This window comes from Scophthalmus maximus, chromosome 15 (genome assembly GCF_022379125.1).
Source record: "Scophthalmus maximus strain ysfricsl-2021 chromosome 15, ASM2237912v1, whole genome shotgun sequence".
In the NCBI taxonomy this organism is placed as follows: domain Eukaryota; kingdom Metazoa; phylum Chordata; class Actinopteri; order Pleuronectiformes; family Scophthalmidae; genus Scophthalmus; species Scophthalmus maximus.
In genome coordinates, this window is record NC_061529.1 from 11286050 (window position 1) to 11309022 (window position 22973).

The 22973-nt window shown below is 44.3% G+C and overlaps 3 protein-coding genes across 8 annotated transcripts in view; 2 read left to right on the top strand and 1 right to left on the bottom strand.

Annotated features, from left to right (window-relative positions):
* Nucleotides 1-22973, bottom strand: part of mnat1 (MNAT1 component of CDK activating kinase) — a 58542-nt gene that overhangs the window by 23798 nt on the left and 11771 nt on the right. For 3 of the 6 annotated variants that reach the window (XM_047337551.1, XM_047337550.1, XM_047337552.1), the window contains one exon: nt 5547-5663. In XM_047337551.1, coding sequence (XP_047193507.1) covers nt 5547-5635 — 89 coding nt within the window. In that variant the 5' untranslated portion in view covers nt 5636-5663. Of the gene's footprint in view, nt 1-5546; nt 5734-6904; nt 7044-22973 lie in introns of those variants that run through there. The other 3 variants (XM_035609724.2, XM_047337549.1, XM_047337553.1) reach the window with 2 other exon arrangements.
* six4a (SIX homeobox 4a) lies at nt 7080-14337 on the top strand. The gene is made up of 3 exons (XM_035609720.2): nt 7080-7958; nt 9648-10330; nt 11498-14337. Exons 1-3 carry the CDS (start codon nt 7225-7227, stop codon nt 12082-12084), a joined length of 2004 nt encoding a protein of 667 aa, XP_035465613.2. The 5' UTR covers nt 7080-7224; the 3' UTR covers nt 12085-14337.
* LOC118285843 (homeobox protein six1b) lies at nt 19799-22281 on the top strand. The gene is made up of 2 exons (XM_035609725.2): nt 19799-20677; nt 21559-22281. The coding sequence occupies exons 1-2, from the start codon at nt 20118-20120 to the stop codon at nt 21851-21853; spliced, it is 855 nt and encodes a 284-aa protein (XP_035465618.2). The 5' UTR covers nt 19799-20117; the 3' UTR covers nt 21854-22281.

A 22973-nucleotide genomic window follows, 5' to 3' on the forward strand; every position in this document is an offset into this window, starting at 1 on the left:
TTTAAGGCACCAGTTATGTGCATTCACATGCTATTCCAATTGCACAAAAATATTTATTATTATTCCTGACATGGTTTCATTCCTAAATGAAAGCAGGCCATATAATGGAGAAGTTTAAGCCACATTTTTAAATACCAAGGAAATCTAGGCAGTTATTGATCAGGGTATCTACTATAAATCTGTTTAATGGACATGATTACTTTCCAAGACAATATACAGTACAGTCATGATGAGTTTTTCAGGCGGCCTTTGGTTCCTTATATACAGCCAATATGAAGCACAACTCTCTTCAAATCAGAGCATGCCTATCCACCAGTGACACAATACTGCACAGAAAGGCTGAAACAATTTTCAGATAATTTAGTTTTTTTTCAGGTAAAGCCCCGGTTGGAACAGGAAGGTTTACTTTATGCACCATCATGACACAACTCCACAGCAACCAACTAGCAGACATACCTGAGGGCACAACCCTGAGCTAAGCTATCAATCACACCTTTATGCAGGTAGGCGTTTACCCATCAGTCACTCTCAAGTGAGGAGTGGACACTGAGGACAATGGGAATGTTCCTAAATCTCCCCTGATGGGGTGGAGGGCCTGGATAAACGTTTGCACAATGCGCTCTTTTAATTTAGTCCTTGTGGAGCTTTATTTCCACAGGAATTCACCTTCCTGCCTTTGACCACCTTTTGCATAAATGGATAACATGTGGTTTTAAATGTCACTATCTGTTTCTGAGCATTGACAGTTTTCATAGTAAAATTAATTAAAAGAAAAAGTTGAAAGGGGGGGGGGGGGGGGGGGGGGGGGGGGGGGGGGGGGGCATCATCGATGATATGGCTGGAGTCACTTCTTTACAAAAATCCAAAACTGGGCTTGAGAGACTGGTGCTGTGTCAAAAGATCCCAAAGATGGAGCCTATTATTACAATGGAGACAGAGTCATCATGCAGGACATTTCACTTCATCAGCAGGATTCAGAACAAAACAAATCAGTTAAAAGGTGAAACTGCAGAGCCATGGAGTTTGGCTGTTTACGCATAGCGTCTCAGATATGGGTCAAACAAACCCAACCTGCCAAGTACGACACCAGCCATACAACACACACACACAAACATACAGTAAATATCAAATAGACAAAGCATTGCAAGGGACTATTTTCCACGAGCGTCAGTTTAGCTTGGCTTAGATGAAGCAGAGAAATAAAAATGAAAGTTGAACGATAGACAGGAACATCTGCGTTGTCGAGCTGGTGCTTCAGTACACGAGAAGCCCAGTGCTCAAGTGCACCCTAGAAGCGGCAGATGTTCACTGTGGCCCCAGGCTACAGGAGATGTATAGGCCTGGCCATATGGAGGTAGATGGAGTGATTCAGCTTGTTTCCACAGGCCCACAAAGAACCCATTCATCAACATGGGACGAAGAGTGGGGCGTAGCTTGCCCCCTGCCCCATAAATGGACCACACAACAGAACTCTGCATAAGGGAAATCCTGTGTAACTCTAGAGGGAAGAGGTGAACGTCTAAAGGGGAGGGAGGAGACTTTTAGAGTCAATTTGCCATCTTCTGAAGAGTTCCCTAAGTGACAGTTTTCTGGTTGTGTGCCTGTTGCAATTTGTAATCAAAGGCTAGGCTATACCACTTCGTCCACAGAACTGATATTAATTAAGAGTCAGGTCTCAAGGAGCTCGCCATCTTTGTGTCCTAGGGCTGTTGTTGCTGACTGAGTACTCCCGACTCCTCCCCCTCTCACCTGTCCTGCTCACAGCTCCAGGCTCCTATCTCCCCTATCTGCAGCTGTCAGCAGGTCAGGGAAGGGGGTGGTAAGAGGAGGGTAAACAGGGTCCTCCTGGCTCAGCAGAGAGGCCCCCCCACCACCACCATCACCCCTGCTTGGTGACATTGCTTGTAGCTTTGCTTACCTCCCTTTGCAGGATAGAACAGGGGGGGAAAAAACCCACTACAGACAGACAGGAGCTGGATTCACCTGTTTCTGTCACGAAGCTCATGATCTTTTCAGTACTCTCTCAGAGTTCACAAAGAGCTGAGCTGGCTTTGTGTCATATCCAAACCTGCTCTAACGCTGTGTCCTGCCCTGCGACCCACAATACCTGAAACAGCACAGTCAAATTTGCTGAGGCCCAAAGAGTTTGCTTACATGCAAGCTAGAGTCAGGATTGATTGAACTTCAAAAATAAACCGCATATTTGACGCATAGATTCCCAACTAGAAATTAGAAATTTCCTTTTAATGATAAGCTCAATAGATGTAGATGTGTCTCCAAATAAAATACAAAACACAGTGATATGAATTTTTCCTGATATTTATAGAACAACAAGCTTATGTAACAAAGCTGACCCTGAGGTGGTGCAGAAGGTTAAGTTTCATAATTGGCAAACTTTTACAGCAGTGCCCCATGGAACTCTCTTAAAGGAACAGTTCAACATTTTCAGATATATTGTATTAGTATTCAGGCTGAGGCTAACACAAGAAGATCTATACCACTGTCATGTCTCTCTGTGACACATGAATCTACTACCAGGTGGCAGTCAGCTTGGCTTGGCATAAAGACTAAAAATTGGGGGAAACAGCCAGCCTGGTCCGTCAAATGGCAAAAAATGCCACACTAGCAGCTATTAAGTTCACTAATTAATATGTTATTCCATGTTTGTTTATGTGTAAAATTGAAATTGGGAGAAGACAAGTTGTGGTTTTACAGAGGGTTAGAGGTGATGTTAAGTACACAGTCATCTGAACTGATTACTCAACCAAGAGTATTACTGTAAATGCACAACCAAGTCTTGTAATCACCTATAGAGAAAATGAACAGAACTTTTATTGCATGAACAATGAATACCTAAAAAAATGACTTTTCCCACTTTACTACAGTTTATCAACCTAGAACATATAAACAGGAAAACTAGTGTCTACTTGAGGTGCGTCAATCCCAAAATGTCCTCACACACCCACCCCGCATTGCTTGTCCCTGCCTGTGTGTGTCAAATGCCAAAGGGGCATGGGCCTGGTGTCATTGTGCAAAGTAATAAATAACGCACATCAAACACCCCAGTGATAGGGATACAAAATGTGCTGTGGTGGGACTTATATTTAGACGCATTCTAGAGATGGAGAAGCTCAATACTGCATTGCATCTCCAAGGCAGGAAGCCTGGTCGACCATGGCTGGAATGGCCACTGAGCTGAGCTGGGCCAAGGTAGAGCACTTTTTTTTGTTAAGGCTGCAGCTAGTGATTACAATGTTGAATAATCTACAGATCATTTCCCGACAAATTCCAACATTAATCATTTAACCCATTCACAAAGTTGAAAAAAAACTATTGCAGATTCAGACGGTCCAATGGTCCAAAACTCAAAGGAAACATCTATACAGTTACTGTGAGCCAGAGAAATGCAGAAAATAATCTGAATACAACGATTTTTGTTTTGTTGACAAAATTTCTGTGGACTGACAAATTAATTAATGAACAAATATATTTAAGAGCCAAGTCTGACATCGACAATATTACAATACACTAAGAATCTGAGAGGACATGTTCTAAGTTTTGTTTCATTCTCAGGACTGCACCTGTACGCACTCACAGTATTACAATCAAATAAGTAATGTTACTAAGACGACAAATATAGCGAAGATTTTTTTGGTAATTCTGAATAATATGCCTACTTTGTTCAATTGGCTGCCTGTTGTGCTCCCACAAGATACATTCTCCTTAGTTGTAAAGACACACTGTTTATGTGTCACCGTATATGTACTTTCCTTTCTAAATGTATTTATTTATTCCATATTTCCTCTTCTTCTTCACAGTTTTCTTCGAAGGCTTGTTGATTACAAATGGGAAACCAGCCACTCCGAAACTGGAACACATTACTCAACATAAAGTTCGGGCCTGGTGCATCTTTCAACTCCTCAGTAAGCTGAAGTGCAAACAAAAAGCCAGATGACATCAGTGATGAAAATACTAATACAGTTTGAGAGTACAGCAGTTTCTGAGAGGTGCATAAATTCAGCACCACGCTGGCTCCAAGGTGACCTGAGCTAGGACATCTCTCCAAATTGCTTCATTGCAGAATCATTTTAATTTTCTGCGTGTAGCCCTGCATCCAGACAGAGGCGGTGAGTTATGAGCCTGCTGACCTGATGACAAAGCACGGCTGCTTCCTGATGGTTCAGTCAATAAACAGACAGGGTCGAAAAAGATGCTCTCATCGTCACTGTATGGTGCTCAGAGAGAACCCGTCCCCTTCATTTAAATGATCAGGTTTTCAAATAGATGACAAGGTTAAACATTGGAAAATGCTCAGCAAACAAGTTTTACCCCATTTGTGCGTCACCCTAATAACATGAGGGTGACGCACAAACGGGAGTTTTCACACAGAGGATTAGTGAAAACTTTTGCCAAACAAATTAAGTTGTTAAGATAGAAAGTCAATAAAAAAGTCTTGTTGTTTTAACTGACAAATTCTTCAACTCATTTTATGTGCTTAAACTTCTTTGTGTTATGTCAAGGTACATAACACAAATACATAAATTTCAAATTTCTCGTAACTTGCGTGGGCGTTTTGCAGTTTGTTCTGCAAAATTATGAATCCCACCAGGGTTCTAGAAACAAATGTTTAGTTAAACATGCATTACTACAGGGGTTTATTAAGTGAAAAAGGACTGTTCAGAGACCAGCCTTGAGATGTTTAACTTTAGGTACAAAGATGAGAATTGACATATTTTATCCTTTTTTATGGCTTGGATGAGGTTAGGATATGATTTCTGTCTGTGCTTGTGACTATGGTTACACTTCATAGAGCATGTGAGTTATTAGTAAGGAGCTAAGATTTGTTTAAATCATATAATTATTTGTATAATGTAGGACAACTGTCATGTAGATTCTATTTCATTTGCAGCTTTAAATTTGGCCCTTTTTAAAAGTAACTCCTCTCCCTGTCATCCCGAACTTTTTGTACTTTCCACAATAACTCATATTTCCAAGAACTGTACACTTGGTCAGGTGGTCAAGTAATACACAAATATATAACGTTCAGTGTGCAAACGCAAGTTCAGTTTTTAAAGGGGAGTACAGGTCAGGTGTGGAGTTACTGCCTCGTCTATCTACTCAGGGATGTGAGACAGAGTATAAACCCACATTTAATAAGGTGTCAGCTCGTCCGTTTGAGCTGCATTATACTTCTGAATGCTTCATAATTCACAGTATCACATTTATTTCATCTGTACGAGCGTGTGTGTGTGTGTGTGTGTGTGCGTGTGTGTGTGAACAACTAGCTGCTAGCTGTTGTTGTTAGCTAAAAGCTCAAGTAGCATCAGAGTGTTACACACCTCTTTCACGTGCGACCGTTACGACAGATACTTTTACAATAAGACGTACAGACACACCTGCGTTAAGAGTTTCTCTTGCTGGTGGTTGTCTTTCTTTGCGCAGTAAAGCCAAGCGCACATCGTCGTGTTGTTGGTTCATTAGCTTCCCTGTGTGTGTGTGTGCGTGTGTTTGTGTGTGTTGTGTAGCAGTCAGATGTGGATACTCACAGCGTGTGTCCGCACACGTTCACCATCAGCTTCAACGACGGGTTCCTGTATTTGGTTGTTTTGCACCTCGGACACCCCTGGTCGTCCATGTCTGACCGAGGACAACACGGACACAATCTGGAGAAGAAAAAAACGTCAACACTGAGCAGCTCTCCCGTCACATTCAAGGAGCCCGAACTGCTGCGTTACGCACAGTGTGGTCCGACTGGAAACTCCAACTAGTGGTTCCTACTTAATGATGACCTCTACTGCAAAGGCGGTCACACTGTGGTGCAGCCTCACCTGGGGTCTGAGGTGAGAAGCTGAGTGGTTTATTTTCCACTACGTTGTATAAAATGGCAGTTTTTTATCACTGGTTTCACTGTCTCCTCTGTGTGTAGTTCCCCTTCACATGAGTCCCATATATTCCATGATCTAATGTCAATATAATTGTCTGAACTTAAACATAATTATAACCAGAAATCAACCCAGATGTTGTTCCCCCCGAGGCTTCTGACATCATTTAGACTCAACGTATAAATGTCTGGGGGAAAATAACTGACCAACTTCGATAGATATATCATGTGATTTATGATTTTACATTGTGAATGTATGATGAACACAAAAAACATGTGAATTATAATATTACAGTGATTACAAATAGTAACATAAACGTTAAGGCAGCTTGGTTGGATTGTTTGATTTCAAATTCAAAGGCTTTAGCTCAGAAAGAATATGTATCAGACTTTGCCTACTAAAAGCTTTTGTGTTACAGGCCTATTGATTTATTGACAATGTATGAATGTCAGTACGTAATAAGATAATGTTAGACTCATTTGTTAGGCTTTATTAGATTTAAATTATTTGCAAAAAAGCAAACACCCCCCCCCCACACACACACACACATACACACAAGTTTTGAACATATATCTATGAGATGGTCTTAAAATCTGTATTCATATGGAATGTTTGTGTCTACATCCTTATTCGTTTGTGTATTGACCTCACGTGTTTTAATGTGCTCATGATATGTTTGTTGTGATGCGATTCAGTCTGTGAAATACAGATTTGAGAGTGCACTGCAATAATAATCAAACCTTCCAGAAGTCTTTGGATATATAGGCTAAGATGGAAAGAGAGAAATACCGGATGGTGCTGGAATTTAAAAAAATCCACTGAGTTGTATGAATACGACAAATCCATGTTGTATTATTAGTTTTGTGCGTCAAAAGGTTTCCAACACTATTCCACCCTTTTGGATTTCCATACTTCCATAAGGGAATAGAACTGCTCTGATGCTTTATTTTTACACACGCACAGCAAAAGCAGGTCTATGTCGACAACAGGGATCCCGTTCCCACGATCCCAAAAGAACTCACCTTGCACAGGTGAGCTATACGGGAATATGCTGGAAGTTATTTGAGTGACAGCTGGAAACCAAACATTCGTGTCTGAATCGGCTTGCTCCTCCCTTGTGGGTCCTGCGGCGGCCAATAGCGTGGCTCTCCTGCAGATAGACCCCAGTGTGTCTCCTTCCAGCTCCAGTCCCCGCAGAGTAAAAGTCACGTTGGAAGGAAAAGGGGAGAGAGGTATCTACTTACAGCTGCTGTCAGATATCCGATCACATTCGCATGGCGAGGAGGTAACCTGATCGAGCTGGGAGGAGTGACTTTACCAGGGAAGGCTTGAACGAAAAAAAATGTCTTCTTCTTCTGCCGGAGAAGTCACAACAGCAAATGACATCAAGAGGGAAAATGTGAAGGAAGTGAATGAGCGGGAGTGCATCAAGTTTGTGGCGCTGGACGCGGCGGAGTTGTCCATGGAGCGCACGACTCCCAACGCGGACGCGGTGCGCGCAGAGCTGCTGGTGAGCGCCTCTTCCTCTCTGGCGTTCTCCCCTGAGCAAGTGGCGTGTGTCTGCGAGGCTCTGCAGCAGGGAGGCAATGTGGACCGGCTGGCCAGGTTCCTGTGGTCCCTGCCACAGAGTGACCTGCTCCGTGGCAACGAGAGCATCCTAAAAGCCCAAGCCCTCGTCGCTTTCCACCAGGCACGGTACCAGGAGCTGTACAGTATTTTGGAGAACCACAGTTTCAGTCCATCCAACCACACCTTTCTGCAAGATCTCTGGTACAAAGCCCGGTACACCGAGGCGGAGAAGGCGCGGGGGAGACCCCTGGGCGCCGTGGACAAGTACCGGATCAGGAGAAAGTACCCTCTCCCCAGGACTATCTGGGACGGCGAGGAGACGGTGTATTGTTTCAAGGAGAGATCTCGGAACGCGCTGAAGGATCTGTACACTCAGAATAGGTACCCCTCTCCTGCCGAGAAACGAAATCTCGCCAAGATCACAGGACTTTCCTTGACCCAAGTCAGCAACTGGTTCAAAAACAGGAGGCAGAGGGACAGAAACCCGTCCGAGGCACAATCCAAAAGGTGAGACTAGGAAATTAACAATCGAGGCATTTCAATCACACACACACACACAAAATCATCTTAAGGCTCTATGTATAAGAGACGCATTAATATACATCGAGGTTCATTTTAACCATGCATATTTTACATATTTGTATTTCTCTTGAAAGGACGCCGAGTGTATAACCATTCACTCCTCAGTCAGACTGACAGTGTATTTCAACATCTCCCGTCGGACTCACTTAAAGGACTATACAATGAATCATTTACTGTTTACAATTAAGAAACAAAAGAAAAAACTTGCGTAAAAAGGGTACGGAGCACGCTTTTCATGTTTTGAAATATGAAGCTGTTGCCTTTCAGATCCGGTTTCAAGTGTGTTGGTGCTATGGGGCATGGGGACCATAAGCAACCAAAAAACACACTAACTTCACTTCACACACTCTCGTGCTTTTGACCATCACACACATACCGTGAAAAGTGTATCTGAAAAAATTCACAAGAAGACATTAAAAGTTACTTTCATTTTCCCATTTATCATGCGTGTGAGAGCACACACACACACACACACACACTCACGCGTGCACGTGTCCCCCAGCCCAACATAAATCTTTTTCATAATCACATTTTTTTCTCTCTCTCTCTGAACATAAAGGATCCCACCCAGAGGCTGCGGCAGCTCCTGCGTTTCATTTCATAATCTTCCACACAAACACACAGAATTTCACCTTCTTTCATGTTTCCCTCTCGGTGAACAAAGCTGACGCACCTGGTGGAGGTGACCCCTCTGTGTGTCTCTCTCTCTCTCTCTGTCACACACACACACACACACACACACACACACACACACACACACACACACACACACACACACACACACACACACACACACACACACACACACACACACAGCGCCTTGAAACAGCGTCTAATTATTCTGAAAAGTTTTTATCTTTCTTTATAACCTGTGGATATTTTAATCGTCTCTCTTACAGTAGTGTCTTGCCTTATATCTTTTCCTGGGAGTATGTGTGTGTGTGTGTGTGTGGGGGGGGGGGGGGGGGGGGGGATGTGTGTGTGTGTGTGTGTGTGTGTGTGTGTGTGTGCGTGTGTGTTGTAGATGCAGGGGGAGAAGGAGGAGGGGGTGCAGCTGCTTTAATCAGTCTTTTAAAAGGGGGATAGTAAACAAAATATAACTGCTACTCCACATTGTTTTCAAGACTGTGGCTTTTTGAAAACTTAAAAAAACAGGATTTAAATTTTATGTCTTAAAATTCAGGGGAACAAGAACAACAAAAATCCTTCCAGCCATTTGTTCTGTCATGCTACCAGTGCTGGCATTTTGTCACACCAGGATTTACTGCGCCAAATGGTTGCACGGTTGTTGATGCTGGTTGGTTGTTGTCAGTGCAGCTCTCTCCATGAGGTAGGAGAGGGCTTCACATTCACAAACACAGGCTGCTCTTCAAAGCTTCAACAAATGTGAGGAGTCTTTCTGTGCTGGGTCATAAGCAAAATATGGGTTGATAGGAAATAAATGCCATTATTATACTAGATCATACTCTCTAACTTTAACATTGTTTTAGCAAGATCCCCCCCCCCCCCCCCCCACACCAAAGAAGCACTAAATCAGACATTTATGGACACATTCCAATCTTATTCCATTTTACTGTGACATAATTTCTCATCACCTTCTGTCCCTTTTCACAGTGAATCAGATGGAAACCACAGCACAGAGGACGAGTCCAGTAAAGGCCAGGAGGAGCTGTCACCCCGGCCCCTCTCTAACTCCTCAGATGGGGTGATCCCACATGGGATTCAAATAGGGCCTCTGGACAGTGGGGTGGTCATCCAACAGATCGGGGACATCAAGATGCCCCCTGGATCCAGCAGTGGCGGTCTCTACAACGGAAGTCTAGTGGCCAGTAACACCTCTTCCACTGTGTTTCACAATGGTGGCTCGTCTTACCTCCACACACCTGGAAACATCCTCTTCAACGGGCTCAATCTGGGCATCCAGCCCTTGGCCTTCAACCCCCTGAGGTCGTCCGGAGGGGTATTGCTGGGGAACTCTGGAGTGGACATGCAGATACAGACAGGGCAGGAGAAGGGACTGGGTAGTTCTGCCGAGGACTCGAGCCTGCAGTACGCCTCTTACTCTGGCTGTTTGAACGGGGCCGAGGTGAAGCTGGAGGGGGCTCACCCCATGGCCGCCCAGAACGGGGGCTCCTCCGTGCTGACGTTCAGCTCCTCGTCGGGGGCACTGCAGCTGGGTGGCTACAGTCTGGTCCACGTACCGAGCGTGTCTGACAGTGACGGCAACTCATTACTCAACAGTGACGTAGGTCTTCCTCCCCTGCAGCTCTCCTCTTCCTCCTCAATCCCACAACAAGGTGGGTACAGGAAGTGCTTTGTTGTTAAACATTATTGAGTTTTAAAGCTTACATACTTGTTTTCTTAGAACAAATTTTGTTGTCATGTTTACTTGAGAAATGTATTGAAACTGAGGTAAAGCAACAATTCTAATAAATATTACAGTATGTTTGACCTGGTGCACAATGACTAATCATACTTTAATTCTTATTAAAGGGTGGGAGATGTTGTCTAATCATGGAAATGTGATGCTTATACACTAGAGGCGATCACATACTGTCAGGTAACTAAAACTAATTTGCTTACAAGCAATGCTGTTACAGAAATGCAGCCTTTAAGACCAAGAAGAGACAAAATTGAGATCTACCACAGTATAAGGATAACCTGAATCCAGGTAAATTCTTATATCATAAAATAGACATCATATCCTCATATCTCTAAAGCTTGGTAGTGGGTCATCGGTGCTCTTTGCCCTCCTTGAATGTTCCAGTGCAATGCTTCACTTCCCCGGTGGTTTGTCAACAAACTCTACTATGTCCACCCAATATATCCGAGCTGATTTATTCTTGGCTTGTCTGCGTTTGGGCCATAGCCCAAAGGGCTGATACTACACGTAACACAGACCAGAAGAAACAGGGAAGGGCCCCACACGTGCACGCACACACACACATGCATGCATGCACGCGCACACACACACACACACACACACACACACATGCATGCACGCACACACACACGCACACAGATATAGAAGAGGTGGTGCTTTGAAAGCCCCAGAGATGAATAAAAACATGTTCTGAAGTCACCATCACTCATCATCACTGCACTCTTGATCTGCAGAGCAGGGAGGTGGGAAAATATGTTTCAGACAATCAGAGGCCACGAAACACACAGGGAATAAGCCATTACGGCACTTGCGTTGACAGAAAGCAGAGAATCTAAAGCAGGATGAATTAAAATGAAAAATGGAAAAACTGCAGATCGCTGTTTAGTGCTGGCGGGCTTTTTGCAGTCGTTCTCTGGGGCAGCACGGGGTCAAGCTTAAAGAGCACAAAGTGTGTGAGACACACAACAGAAATTTTGAGGCCAAGGCCTGCTCTTAATGAAACATATAGTGAGGAATGAGGAGAAATCTGGAGTTATAGACACTTTATTACATGTTTTGTTCTGTCATTGTGTTTCCACAGGTACCATACCTCTGAATAACATAGCAGTGAGTTCCTCCAGTGACGACTCGTTCCAGCACCACCACAGCACAGTCCTCTACAGCATGAGCAACGCCGGCCAGCCGTCCATCAAGAAGGAGCCTCTGGAGGGAGGCGTCTACTCCTCGTACCACCACGGGCTTCACCTGGACCCCAGTGGTCAGATCAGCTACACCACCTCCAGCTCTGAAGAGGCTCCCTCTAGCCGAGGCCCTGCCTCAAGCACGGAGGTCCCTGCCGTCACCTCGTCCAGCCCGGAGCCGGAGGTCTACACCACTCTCACCATCAGCACACCCCTGATGGCCCAAACAGACGCGAGCAGCCACCACCTCCAGCCCACAGAGTATCTCGGGGGCCACGGGGTCCGGGCGCCTCCGCCTTCGCACCTGATGGGCCCCGGCATGACCGGCAACTACATGAACCTTTCAGAAAATAAGGTGGACGGCTCGGGCTCGGGAGGCATGAATGAGATGGTGCGGGCGATGTGTGGGGAGATGGAGGCTGTTGAGGGGAAGGAGTTAGCCAAACTACAGACAGTGCAGATGGATGAGGACATGGCTGACCTTTAACCTCAAATCCATCTCCTCGCAGAAGCTCTCATGTCCCCCCTAGCAGTGATATGGTGAATCTTTTTACCTTTGTGTGAGCGTGTTTTTTTTGTTGGGTTTTTTGTGTTTTTTTTACTATTCAATTCCTTTAAATGTTAAATTATTTTAGTTCATTTGACTTTTACAATGCACTCTAGTAAGAGGAGAGCCCTGTGAGTGGGCATGATCAGTTTAATCTAAAAATAAAATAACAAGTCTATGACCTCTTTTAAGAGCCCTGTTAGAGAGAGAAAACATTACGTTGACTGTTTTGTGCAAACAGAAGAAGTCGCCGTAACGCGTGTGAGCCATGTTTAAATGTGCATTTTTATAGACAACACCTGCTACTTCCTGTTGAGTGGATTTGATCTGCAGAAGCAGGTGCTGGAATGCCTCGAGTCACATGACCAGGATGTTCCTCCAAACTAAATGCGTCATCTGGCTCAAACCAAAAAGGTCACTCAGCCAGGGAGAGAAGAGAGCCTCTGTGGAAATGATCAGTTGAACAGCAACAGCTTTACTGAAGGACTGCGCTCACGCGCGCACACAGAATAATTTTTCGAGACGGAAAGCTGCTGATTTAGGAAAAAGTGTCCTTCAGTGAGCACCTTAAATCCCCTCATTGCCTCTCAAGTCACTGCAAAGCCCCGATGTTGTGCTTTATATTAAACCAAATGAACTCGGGAGTGTTAGAGTTAAGACGAATGTGCCTTTCTGCTACTTAGAACACACAATGGCATTTGGTCTGTTTTGGCATTTGCACTACCATAGTGACATTACAATGTGCACATCTCAAACAGCCTTCATGTCGGAGGGTTGTCATATGTGACAACAACAAACGCACACAAATACAGCAATGACTCCAATTTCAAGCCCCGTCATCAAACTGTTAGACCAAGATATGGGCGACGATGAAAGGCCACGTTGTCAGTTCGCATATTGTCCATCGTATGTTGTTTATAAAGCTGCAACTCATTGTATGTTAACTAGATGTGATGATGCTATACTATATCGTGTTTCATTTTGACGTGTCTCTCCAACTGTCGGTAATCATGAGTCATATTTTCTATGAAGCCAGATGCACACAAGTGAGTATGCTTTTAAAACCTACAATGAACAAAGGAACAGAAGTTAGGAGAGGACAAATCTGTTGGGTTTTTTTAATAGTCCCACTGTAAAACCAGAGAGGGATTGTAATAATATCTCTTTGCATGGCGTCATAATGTTTTGGACACTTGTGCCTTTTGTTTTGTGAAAAATAGTAAAAGTAAGCTCTTGCGTTGGTGTACAGGCAGTGACAACGTGGCCTCGGAGATTTACCGCCGCTGCCGCTGTCGCTGGCACATTTGCTGGGTGTCAAATGAGGGAACGAGCAGAGAATGTCGAGCCCATTTGTTAAGTGTGTCGGGTGCTTTTCACAACAGGAGCCTAATGTCTCGTTGTCATACATGACCATTATAGCACATTTCAGCTTCACAGCCAAGTCATACCATGCACATGTATCAGTGCATCACATGTTTTCATACTCGAGGACTGATAACACTTTAATTTGTCAGGATTTGTGACATGATCCCATCAATTTGAATAGACAGTTCAGTGGAAGTATCCTCAGTGCTTTAATGTAATATACCAAAAATAGTAAACTGATGGTTTTGTTTTTTCTTTTTGTTTGTTTGTTCGTTTTTTTATCTTAGTTTGAATGATACATTTGTTATCTGAAATTATGTGAATGTATTTTTCTAAATCTCCGTACTATAATAAAAGTTTATATTTATAAAAACATAACACAGACATTTTTAATTATTTTCAACAAATTGAGCTACAAGGTGACTGATGAAATGAACGAATGATCTTCTCAAGATTTTAGTAATTCAACATGCCCATATTCAGTGCAAGTCACAGACAAAAAGAAAATGTATTTCCAACATATAAGATTTATACGTAACCAAACTGTGGATTTGGGGGTGGGGGGGTCATGCAGTAATCCAGCAAGCCTGGCGCAGCTCTTTGCAAACCTGCAGTGATCGTTTGCACATGCCTGGCAACCTGGAGTTCATTAGCCCTCCTTTTCTCATCTCAGCCCCTGTAATTCAAATAAACAGCAACGAGATTTCCAGAGGTAAAGCTCTTTTTGGGTGGGGTTGAGGGGGGTCCTGCAGCTCCCCACAACTCAGTCCAATCCAATTCCCTGAGTGAAGGACGAACAACCCCCCTACCCCCGAGCTTTAACATGTTGAAGAATGAATCTGAGATGCTGTCACTCACAGACACTGAGTCTCTATCCAGAAAAGAGCCCAGAACTCCTCTAACGGCTTGAGGGGATTCTCTGTGAAATCATGAGTTTCCACCCAGGACTCATTCACTCAGTGGGCACCCGACCAAGGCAGCACAGGGAGATAAGATGGAGACAAAGTTTGACAAATGGATCAACAGCAGGGGATTTTACTTTATTCACAGCGTGTCTGTGGTGGATTATAGGAGTTGTCTTCTCAGTGGATCTCGGCTGGAGGAGATATATATATGATCTAACTGATGACCTAAATAAACAGAGGCTGTTTGTCTCTGCTCACTGTTGAGGCACAGAGAGGGAGAGGGGGGGGGGGACTAGCGGGAAAGGGAGGGAGAGGCAAGCTGCCGGGATAAAGTTACCTGTGCACAGGTGACCTCGTCGCCATGGGCAGTGGATTAGCTGATTGTTAGGTATCAGGTAACTCCTCCTGTAATATTGAAGAGGGTGAAAACAGCTTTGTTGGAGCCCGGAACAATATCCCTTTCGTAGTTGGAGCCCATGGCCCGTGGGTCTCACGGGGAGGGGGCCACAGAAAACTCCAAATTCCACCTTTGTATTGTGTCTATAAATTAGATGGGAAAGGAGCACTATTGTTGCCTCACACAAGATTAATTTTTCTCAGGGACTCGACACAGTTAGCTGCTGAATTCTTAACATTTTACGGCTTTTTTTATGTGGAAAAGGAAAATCAAAACATCCATATCTAAATGATAGTGGATAACTTTTTCCCCCCACAATTTCAATCATGCAACACAAAACATACTTGGGTGTGCACTTAAAAAAAAAGAAGAAGAGGGAACTCCCCCACAACTCTGGCCTTATTAAAAACACTGACCTCTGATCTTTCAGATGGTTTCAAAGCTGACATTTAATGCTGCGCAGCAGACTGCAAGCCATATGTAACATGACCTGGGGAGAACGGTACTCCACTGCTCCACGTCCCACTAATGAGAGGGCAGGGGTCAGTGGGTGCCAGCCTGCTCGTACAGACCCACCACTACTGACCAAGTAGTCCCCTGTTTGTTCTGCCAGAAACAAATTCTGCTATTGGCTCAAACCAGGCCGTGGAAAGTAGGTGGTGTTTATGGACCATATAGACGGGAAATAAACGTCCTCAATCCTTGTAGAGGAGTATTTTTTTTAACCCTCTCATTTGATGCTTGGCAGAGTATTAGGGGTATGTGCACATGTCTCAACATCGTCATACGTGGGAAGGGGAAGATGCAACCAGCATGATTCACCAGTTTGTTCTGGACAAGGGCAGAAAAAAAATACATAAGTCGTGAGTACAGTTTAGGTGTGAATGGGTTTGTTTGTCTCAGTTTGATGCGAACGCGAGCGGACGGACACACACACACACACACACACACACACACACACACACACACACACACACACACACACACACACACACACACACACACACACACACACACAGCAGCAGCTGTGAGGCAGCACCATGGCCACACCACAGTGGTCAAACGGTATTCCCCAAAGAGAAAAACACCACTTTGTAACAGGAGCACATATAGGATGAGGCCTGACATGACCATGGAAGATGATCCACACACACACACACACACACACACACACACACACACCTGCTCCTCGACTTCACGACTGCTCAACAAAACTTTACTTGCAAAAACACAAATAACAAGTGTCAGGAGTTGTATTTTCTGGACGTTTTGACTCGCATGGTCGCACTGCGATGGCGCCCCCTCCCTGCCAGAAGGCCGCACCCGGCAGCTGCACATCACGTTCGAGTCGCTCCTTTTGTTTGTTTACGTGTTTGTTTGCCTGCCAGGGTTTGTTTGCTCACTGCCGCCCCGCAGCCAAATAACTAGAACAATACTACTACTTGTGATTTCCCTAAAACAAATGTACTCATCTCGAGGCCTCGCGGCGCGTCTACCGGGCGGAGCTGTACGGGCCCGTGGTCCTCCGAGGGAACGCGTAATGATTGGACTGGGGCGGGGGGAGGGGGCGGGGGTAACCCCCAGTGCACTTGTACCAGGTCTAATTTTCCAACATGACAGGAAACTCTGTTAAGCTGATAATTGCAGCTCCAATTTCATTTAACTCACTCATGTCAACAGTTGTGTTTTGTTTTGAGAGAAGGAGCAGCCTCTTTTTTTTTTCTCACCGCCTTTCACTTCACCAAATAAAACACTTTACCTCTTAATTAAACACACATAGGGTCATCTTGGAATGACCCACAGACTATTAATTACATTCATAAATGTGCAGGTAGTGTTAATGTAAATTAAAGATGCAATTGTTGTTTTGCAATATTTCTGTAACTTTTACAGGTCTAAAGGCAAATCAATAGTTAAAACTAAGATTAATGCAAACGATTTTTAATGTTGTTTTACATAGATAAATCAAAATGTATTTTTTAATTTTTTTCAGTGCAGTGACAAGGTTTCCTTTGAAATGTCACCAGAGTAACACACACAAAAAACCCGCCTGGGGACTAAATCTGACGTTTTTCACTTGATTTATAACAGTATCGGCTTTGTTCCAGTCGATACAGCTGAAATAGCACTTTGGATTTAGACACAGTGAAAACCATCTGCTCAGTGAGCCAGTGGTCGTTTCAATTTTCCTCCATATTTTAACCCCCCAAAAAAAGAAGAAGAAGAACGAAATCAACCCTCCAATAGGAAACAGAGTCTCTCTGATGATGGCATGTTTATGAAGTGTCTTCTGCTGTTTTCAGCTGATCACTTTTTCATTCCTTCATTCTATTTTTCCCTTCAAAAGTGTCACAAATGATTGTGGTGACACTATTATCAATAGGCCAAGTAATTGGAGGTTATACATATATTATTATAATTTATATATTCATGTCCTAATTGTTTTTGCTGAAGTGGAAAAATTCCACGAGCCCACACACAGGTCCACACGTCTCCATTACGCGTATAGGCCTATATATGCCTCACACTGAACCAGTTCAACGAGAAATAAAGTTCATTTTTCTGGGTGAAATCATTCTGACTCATTTGAGGTTTGTCCGGAAAACTTTGACCAAAAGCCGGAACAACCAGGACACTGAGCCGGTCTGAACCTACGGGAGAGCTGTTGTGGGTTTTTTTTGTTGTGGGGTGACGATGGACGCGAGGAGACAGTTTTTTCGAATGTGCAAAAAAAAAAAAAAGAGCCTCCTGTAACGAGTGATGGCTTCGCCTGTATGAGTTGCATTACTGGCCGAGGTGAACGAGCAGCCCGGCGCTGGCCGCGGCGGAGGCGGAGAGTCCACATCTTGAAATAATCTCGCCCCCCGGGCTGCTCGGGTTAAAGGAGGAGGCGCGGCGCAATGTGGTAGAGATATTAGAGAAACCCGAGAGCCGCTCATCAGACAGCTCATTTACTGAAGCACTGAGGTTTTACACAGCCCGAGCTGAAGTGGCCCGAGAGCCCGTGTGTGTCCACCAAGCACACAATCACAATCTGCACCAGGAGCCAATAGTTCAGCTTCGGAGTGTGTAGCCTGCACTGCGTGAATAAAACAAGAACATGAAGAAGAAAATGATTTTAGTAAATGTTATACATTGTCAATGTTCATATTAGAAGATCCTGATTTCCCCCCGGTGATATTTGCTAAAAACTTTACAGGTCCAATGAAACGACTCTGTTTCTCATGGACACACTTTAATTCCAGCTCGGTGGTGTAGAGGTCAACCGCTCAGAAGAAGGAATCAGCTGGTCACGTGCCGTCAAATATCTAATAAAGAATCGTGAATGTAAATACCAGAAGACATTCTAATCTTGTAAAAAATTGTTTTTACAATGAGCGTATTCAACTGTGAAATGATTGTACCGATTGTCATTTCACTATGTCCTAAGCATGGGCCCTCATTCCCTAATGTTGAAAAACACCATCTAGAATTTATCTGTCCATACAATCTTTAATTAACCCTCCTGGTGTTTGTATCCATAAAAATAAAACAAAAGTTAAAATCATTTTTATCTTTATTTGTAAAAAAAACCCCCACTAAAATATATTTTAAAAAATAATAATTATATATATATATATATATATATATATATATATATATATATATATATATATATACAAAGGAAAGAAGGAGTCCTGTCCTCAAAAGATTTTGTTTTCATATTTTTTTTGACGTTACACATTATTGTCTGGGCCTAGATGTCTTGTTCTTTGACGTATCGAAGGGCGAGTTCAGTTTCAGACTTGTGCAGCTGAAGAAACGTGATCTATATGGTCCAAACCAACAACTGCACCACCAAGAGCCAGTGTCGCAGAGAACTCATTTACTAATGGATTGGTTTAGTGTTTCACTCCGCAGAAAACACTGGAGCCACAGCGGTGCCCGTCTAATCCCTGAAATATAAATGTAGGCTACAGGACTGGGAGCTCTTAAAAAAACAAAACAGCAGAGCATGCAGAGCGAGGGGGCCTGTTGTATCTGTATATTCAAGTTCAACTCGGCATACAAGTGAATCTCAGGCATAAATAAAACTGCAGCGTGAAACGGGGAGCAGAAATGTGTAAAGGCCTCCTGGATTTATACTGAATTTGTGAATCCGTGATGTTTGTCAAATTGTCTAACAAGCTAAAACCATGTGGTATTTCATATTAGCCACACACACACACACACACACACACACACACACACACACGCACACACACACACACACACACACACACACACACACACACACACACACACAGACTTAAGTGGCTGATTTCCTACCGGTGGTTCTATGGGCCATAACACATTTGGCAGGTAGCGCAGGTTCCTCATATAAAAGACGTTTAGCAGTGGTACAGGCACAGGACCCAACTCATCATAGGAACTTATTAAATTATATCACCCCATAAAATAAACGGCTCCGGTAATTAATAGACTATGAACGGTAGGGATATACAACAACATGTTCAGTCTGAGTGTAATTAAGGGGGCGTGGGCGTCAAACCACAATCAGCTGCTTATATACAAAAAAAAAAAGATGTGTGACAATAAAGAGCTAGTTAGAGTTACACACACACACACACATACACAATAACTAAGATGTTGTATGTTTATGACTGTTGGACATGATGATGTCTGACTCTTTAAAGTGGATTAACTTCCCCCCACAAATAAGAAGCTGTGTGTTTTTGTGGGTTCACCCTCCACTGACTGTGATTACTGATAACGTCTGCAGATTGCAGTGTGTGGTTTGCTCCCAGCACGGGGAAGCCCGTGTAGTGGGCACCATTATGGACGATGTATATTCAGAACATGTTAATAAGGCTTTTTAAGAGGTCTGTAATAATTGATTAGTGTTTAGGTGCCGCTCTGCTCCCTCAGCTGAAGCAGCAGAGCGGCTGTGGGGGCGGGAGGTGGAAGCGCTCCGATTTCAGCCCCTGACGCACTGCCTCTGGGGAGGAAACGGAGCTGCAAACTCAGTCCTGCTCTGCTGTACAGGGTGCAGGGGCAGAGGGAGAGCCAATCACCGAAACGCACAGGCTCCCTTTAAGCCTGACATATCTCCAGCAGGAACAAATTGTCCCAACAATCAACATCCCCAATCTGCTGCGCGCATCAGGGGCTGGAGTGGCGCGGATAGGGCCTGTGCTGCGCGGAAGGATTGCGCCGGATTGCGACGCGACGAGAAACTACAAACACGTTCAAACAATTCAATAAACACAACGACAGCTTTCGTTTTGGATACCGACGTTTCGGGCGGAGGGGAGAGCGCGGACACCATGTCTATACTACCGTCCTTCGGGTTTACGCAGGAGCAAGTGGCGTGCGTCTGCGAGGTGCTGCAGCAGGGGGGAAACCTGGAGAGGCTCGGCCGCTTCCTCTGGTCCCTGCCCGCCTGCGACCACCTCCACAAGAACGAGAGCGTCCTCAAAGCCAAGGCGGTGGTGGCGTTTCACCGGGGGAACTTCAGGGAGCTCTACAAGATCCTGGAGAGCCACCAGTTTTCGCCGCACAACCACCCGAAGCTGCAGCAGCTCTGGCTGAAGGCGCACTACGTGGAGGCGGAGAAGCTGCGCGGCCGGCCGCTCGGCGCAGTAGGGAAGTACCGGGTGCGGAGGAAATTCCCGCTGCCGCGCACGATATGGGACGGCGAGGAGACCAGCTACTGCTTCAAGGAGAAGTCCCGGGGAGTCCTGAGAGAGTGGTACACGCACAACCCCTACCCGTCCCCGCGGGAGAAGAGGGAGCTGGCCGAGGCCACAGGACTGACCACGACGCAGGTCAGCAACTGGTTCAAAAACAGACGGCAGAGGGACAGAGCCGCAGAGGCGAAGGAGAGGTACGTCCATGGCGCCGCCTCGCTGCCGACTGTAATCCACAGCAATAGACCTTCATATGTATTACATTTTTTCCGTTAAAATCGTTTTTCTACAGCGAAATAATGTTTAGCTTTGAAGCAGTTTTACCGGAATGTGGCTCCCGTCAGACTAAGACAGTGGATCCGAGTATCAGAGCTCTCTCTCTCTCTCTCTCTCTCTCTCTCTATATATATATATATATATATATACGCTAGAAGTGACATCATGAAGTAATATAAAATAACAGTATTTTAATTTAATTTCATACCATTTTGAATTTGTATGTGGTTACGTCCAAATCTGCGATGTCATGGTAACAGTGATGCAGGTTAAACTGCTGCGTGTTGTTGACGAATGATTTCTTCATGAGTTTCTTCACAAACAAAACATGTGTCTCGTCTCAAACTGAAATACGGAGATCACAATTAAAAGGCTCTGGAAATCAAATGACGTGTTACGATATTTAGAAATGATGTGGGGGGGAGAGAGGGGAAAAAACTGAAAACATTGAGGCCATGTGTTTTGGGAGATTTTTCAGATACGTGTCAAAGGTAAAACAGGGATAAACTCCAAACATATCAGACATGAAAGACGTTTCGTTTGAATCAATCAATCGTCGTCAACCATAGAGTAAAATAATGTAAAATAGCATAAAAGGGTGAAAAGAGAAACATCGACGCCCAGCTATAGGCTCAGGCCTGATATATTTGTGTGTTACAGTAAATCAATCATGGCTGCCTTTGTTATTGTTTTTGCACTTTTCTAAATCTTCCGAATGTTCCTGATCCGACACCACCCTCCCTGTGTGTGCTGGGACGGTCTTTAATCGTTTTTCGCATGTCCTCCTTGTTGTCACTTGCAGAGAGAACAGTGAAAACAGCAACGCGGGCGGCAACAAACAGAACCAGCTGTCGCCGCTGGACGGAGGAAAGTCGCTCATGTCCAGCTCGGAGGACGAGTTTTCTCCGCCTCAGAGCCCCGACCAGAACTCAGCGCTTTTGCTCCAGGGTAACATGAGCCACCCCGGGGCCTCCGCTTACCCCATGTCCGGCCTGGGGCCCCCACAGCCGGTGCACGGCATGCACGGACACCCGCACCAACTGCAGGACTCCTTGTTGGGACCTCTAACCTCCAGTCTCGTGGATTTGGGCTCTTAAAGAGAGGCTGCCAGATTTACTCTATTTTACAAAAACAAAAATCAGAAAAAAAAAGAAGACTGATAAGTGTATCAGATTGAGTACATGTATGAAATAACACTATAGTAGCCTTCCTTATAATAGAGACTGACTTGTCTGTCGTTAAAAATTTGGTTAGAACAAAAAAATCCCTCTATGCGCTTATAGCTGTATATCGCCCCGGTGTCAGGAGGGTTTCTGACCTCCCGCACACGGAAACACACCGACAGGATCTCTCCGAAACTCTAAACTCAACGAAACACTTAAACTGGACTGCCCACTTGCTTTATTTATGATATTTTGTTAAGATACGAGAAGACTTATAGGAACCTCCTGCGATGGAAACTAAAGAGGTGCAGGTTTTCATTAGAGTCATGGTCATTAGTTTCCAATAAAACTAAAGTAACACATTTGTCTCTGTGTTATTTGTGTATATGGAGAAAGAAGAAATAATAATTTATTGATCACATAGATTCGTGGCCTGACCGAACCAAATGAATCGGGAGGATGATCTGACAACGAATCGTGAATTGGAGGAAAGAAGGAAATTTATTTTCTTATTATTAATTTATTGTGTGGTCCCATTTAATCGTGTTTTTTTTTTCTGCTGCTTAGAAAAACATGACATTGCGGTAGAATCTATTCGCAGTTGCCAAACAAAAACAATCCAAATCTAGATTTGGTGGGATTTGAAACTCTATCAAAAAAATTCTAACGAGACGTTATGGAGGGGAGATTAATGTCTGCCCCAAGAGTTCTTTGGGTTTTTAACAATAACCGAGGTGATTCAGAACATATCATTCAAAAACACATCACAAAGGGAAATGTAATTATACGAGTGTGAGTCAACATCAGCAGCTGTCTGTCAGGGGGCTGTTGTGTACACACGAACCAGCTCTGCTTCCTTGGAATATCGTGTCTCTTATATAATATACGTTTGGCTTCAAGAGAGGGGTTTTCTCTCTTTTTCGTCATCTTTTTTTTAGTTGGAGTGCTGCGGATCATTTGGCTTTTTGTTGCCGTGTTTTCTTTGCTCTCCCCGAGAGTTTGCTCTGTCGGTTCCGGGCCATGGGAAAGAGCCACCACTCAACCTCGACCAGCT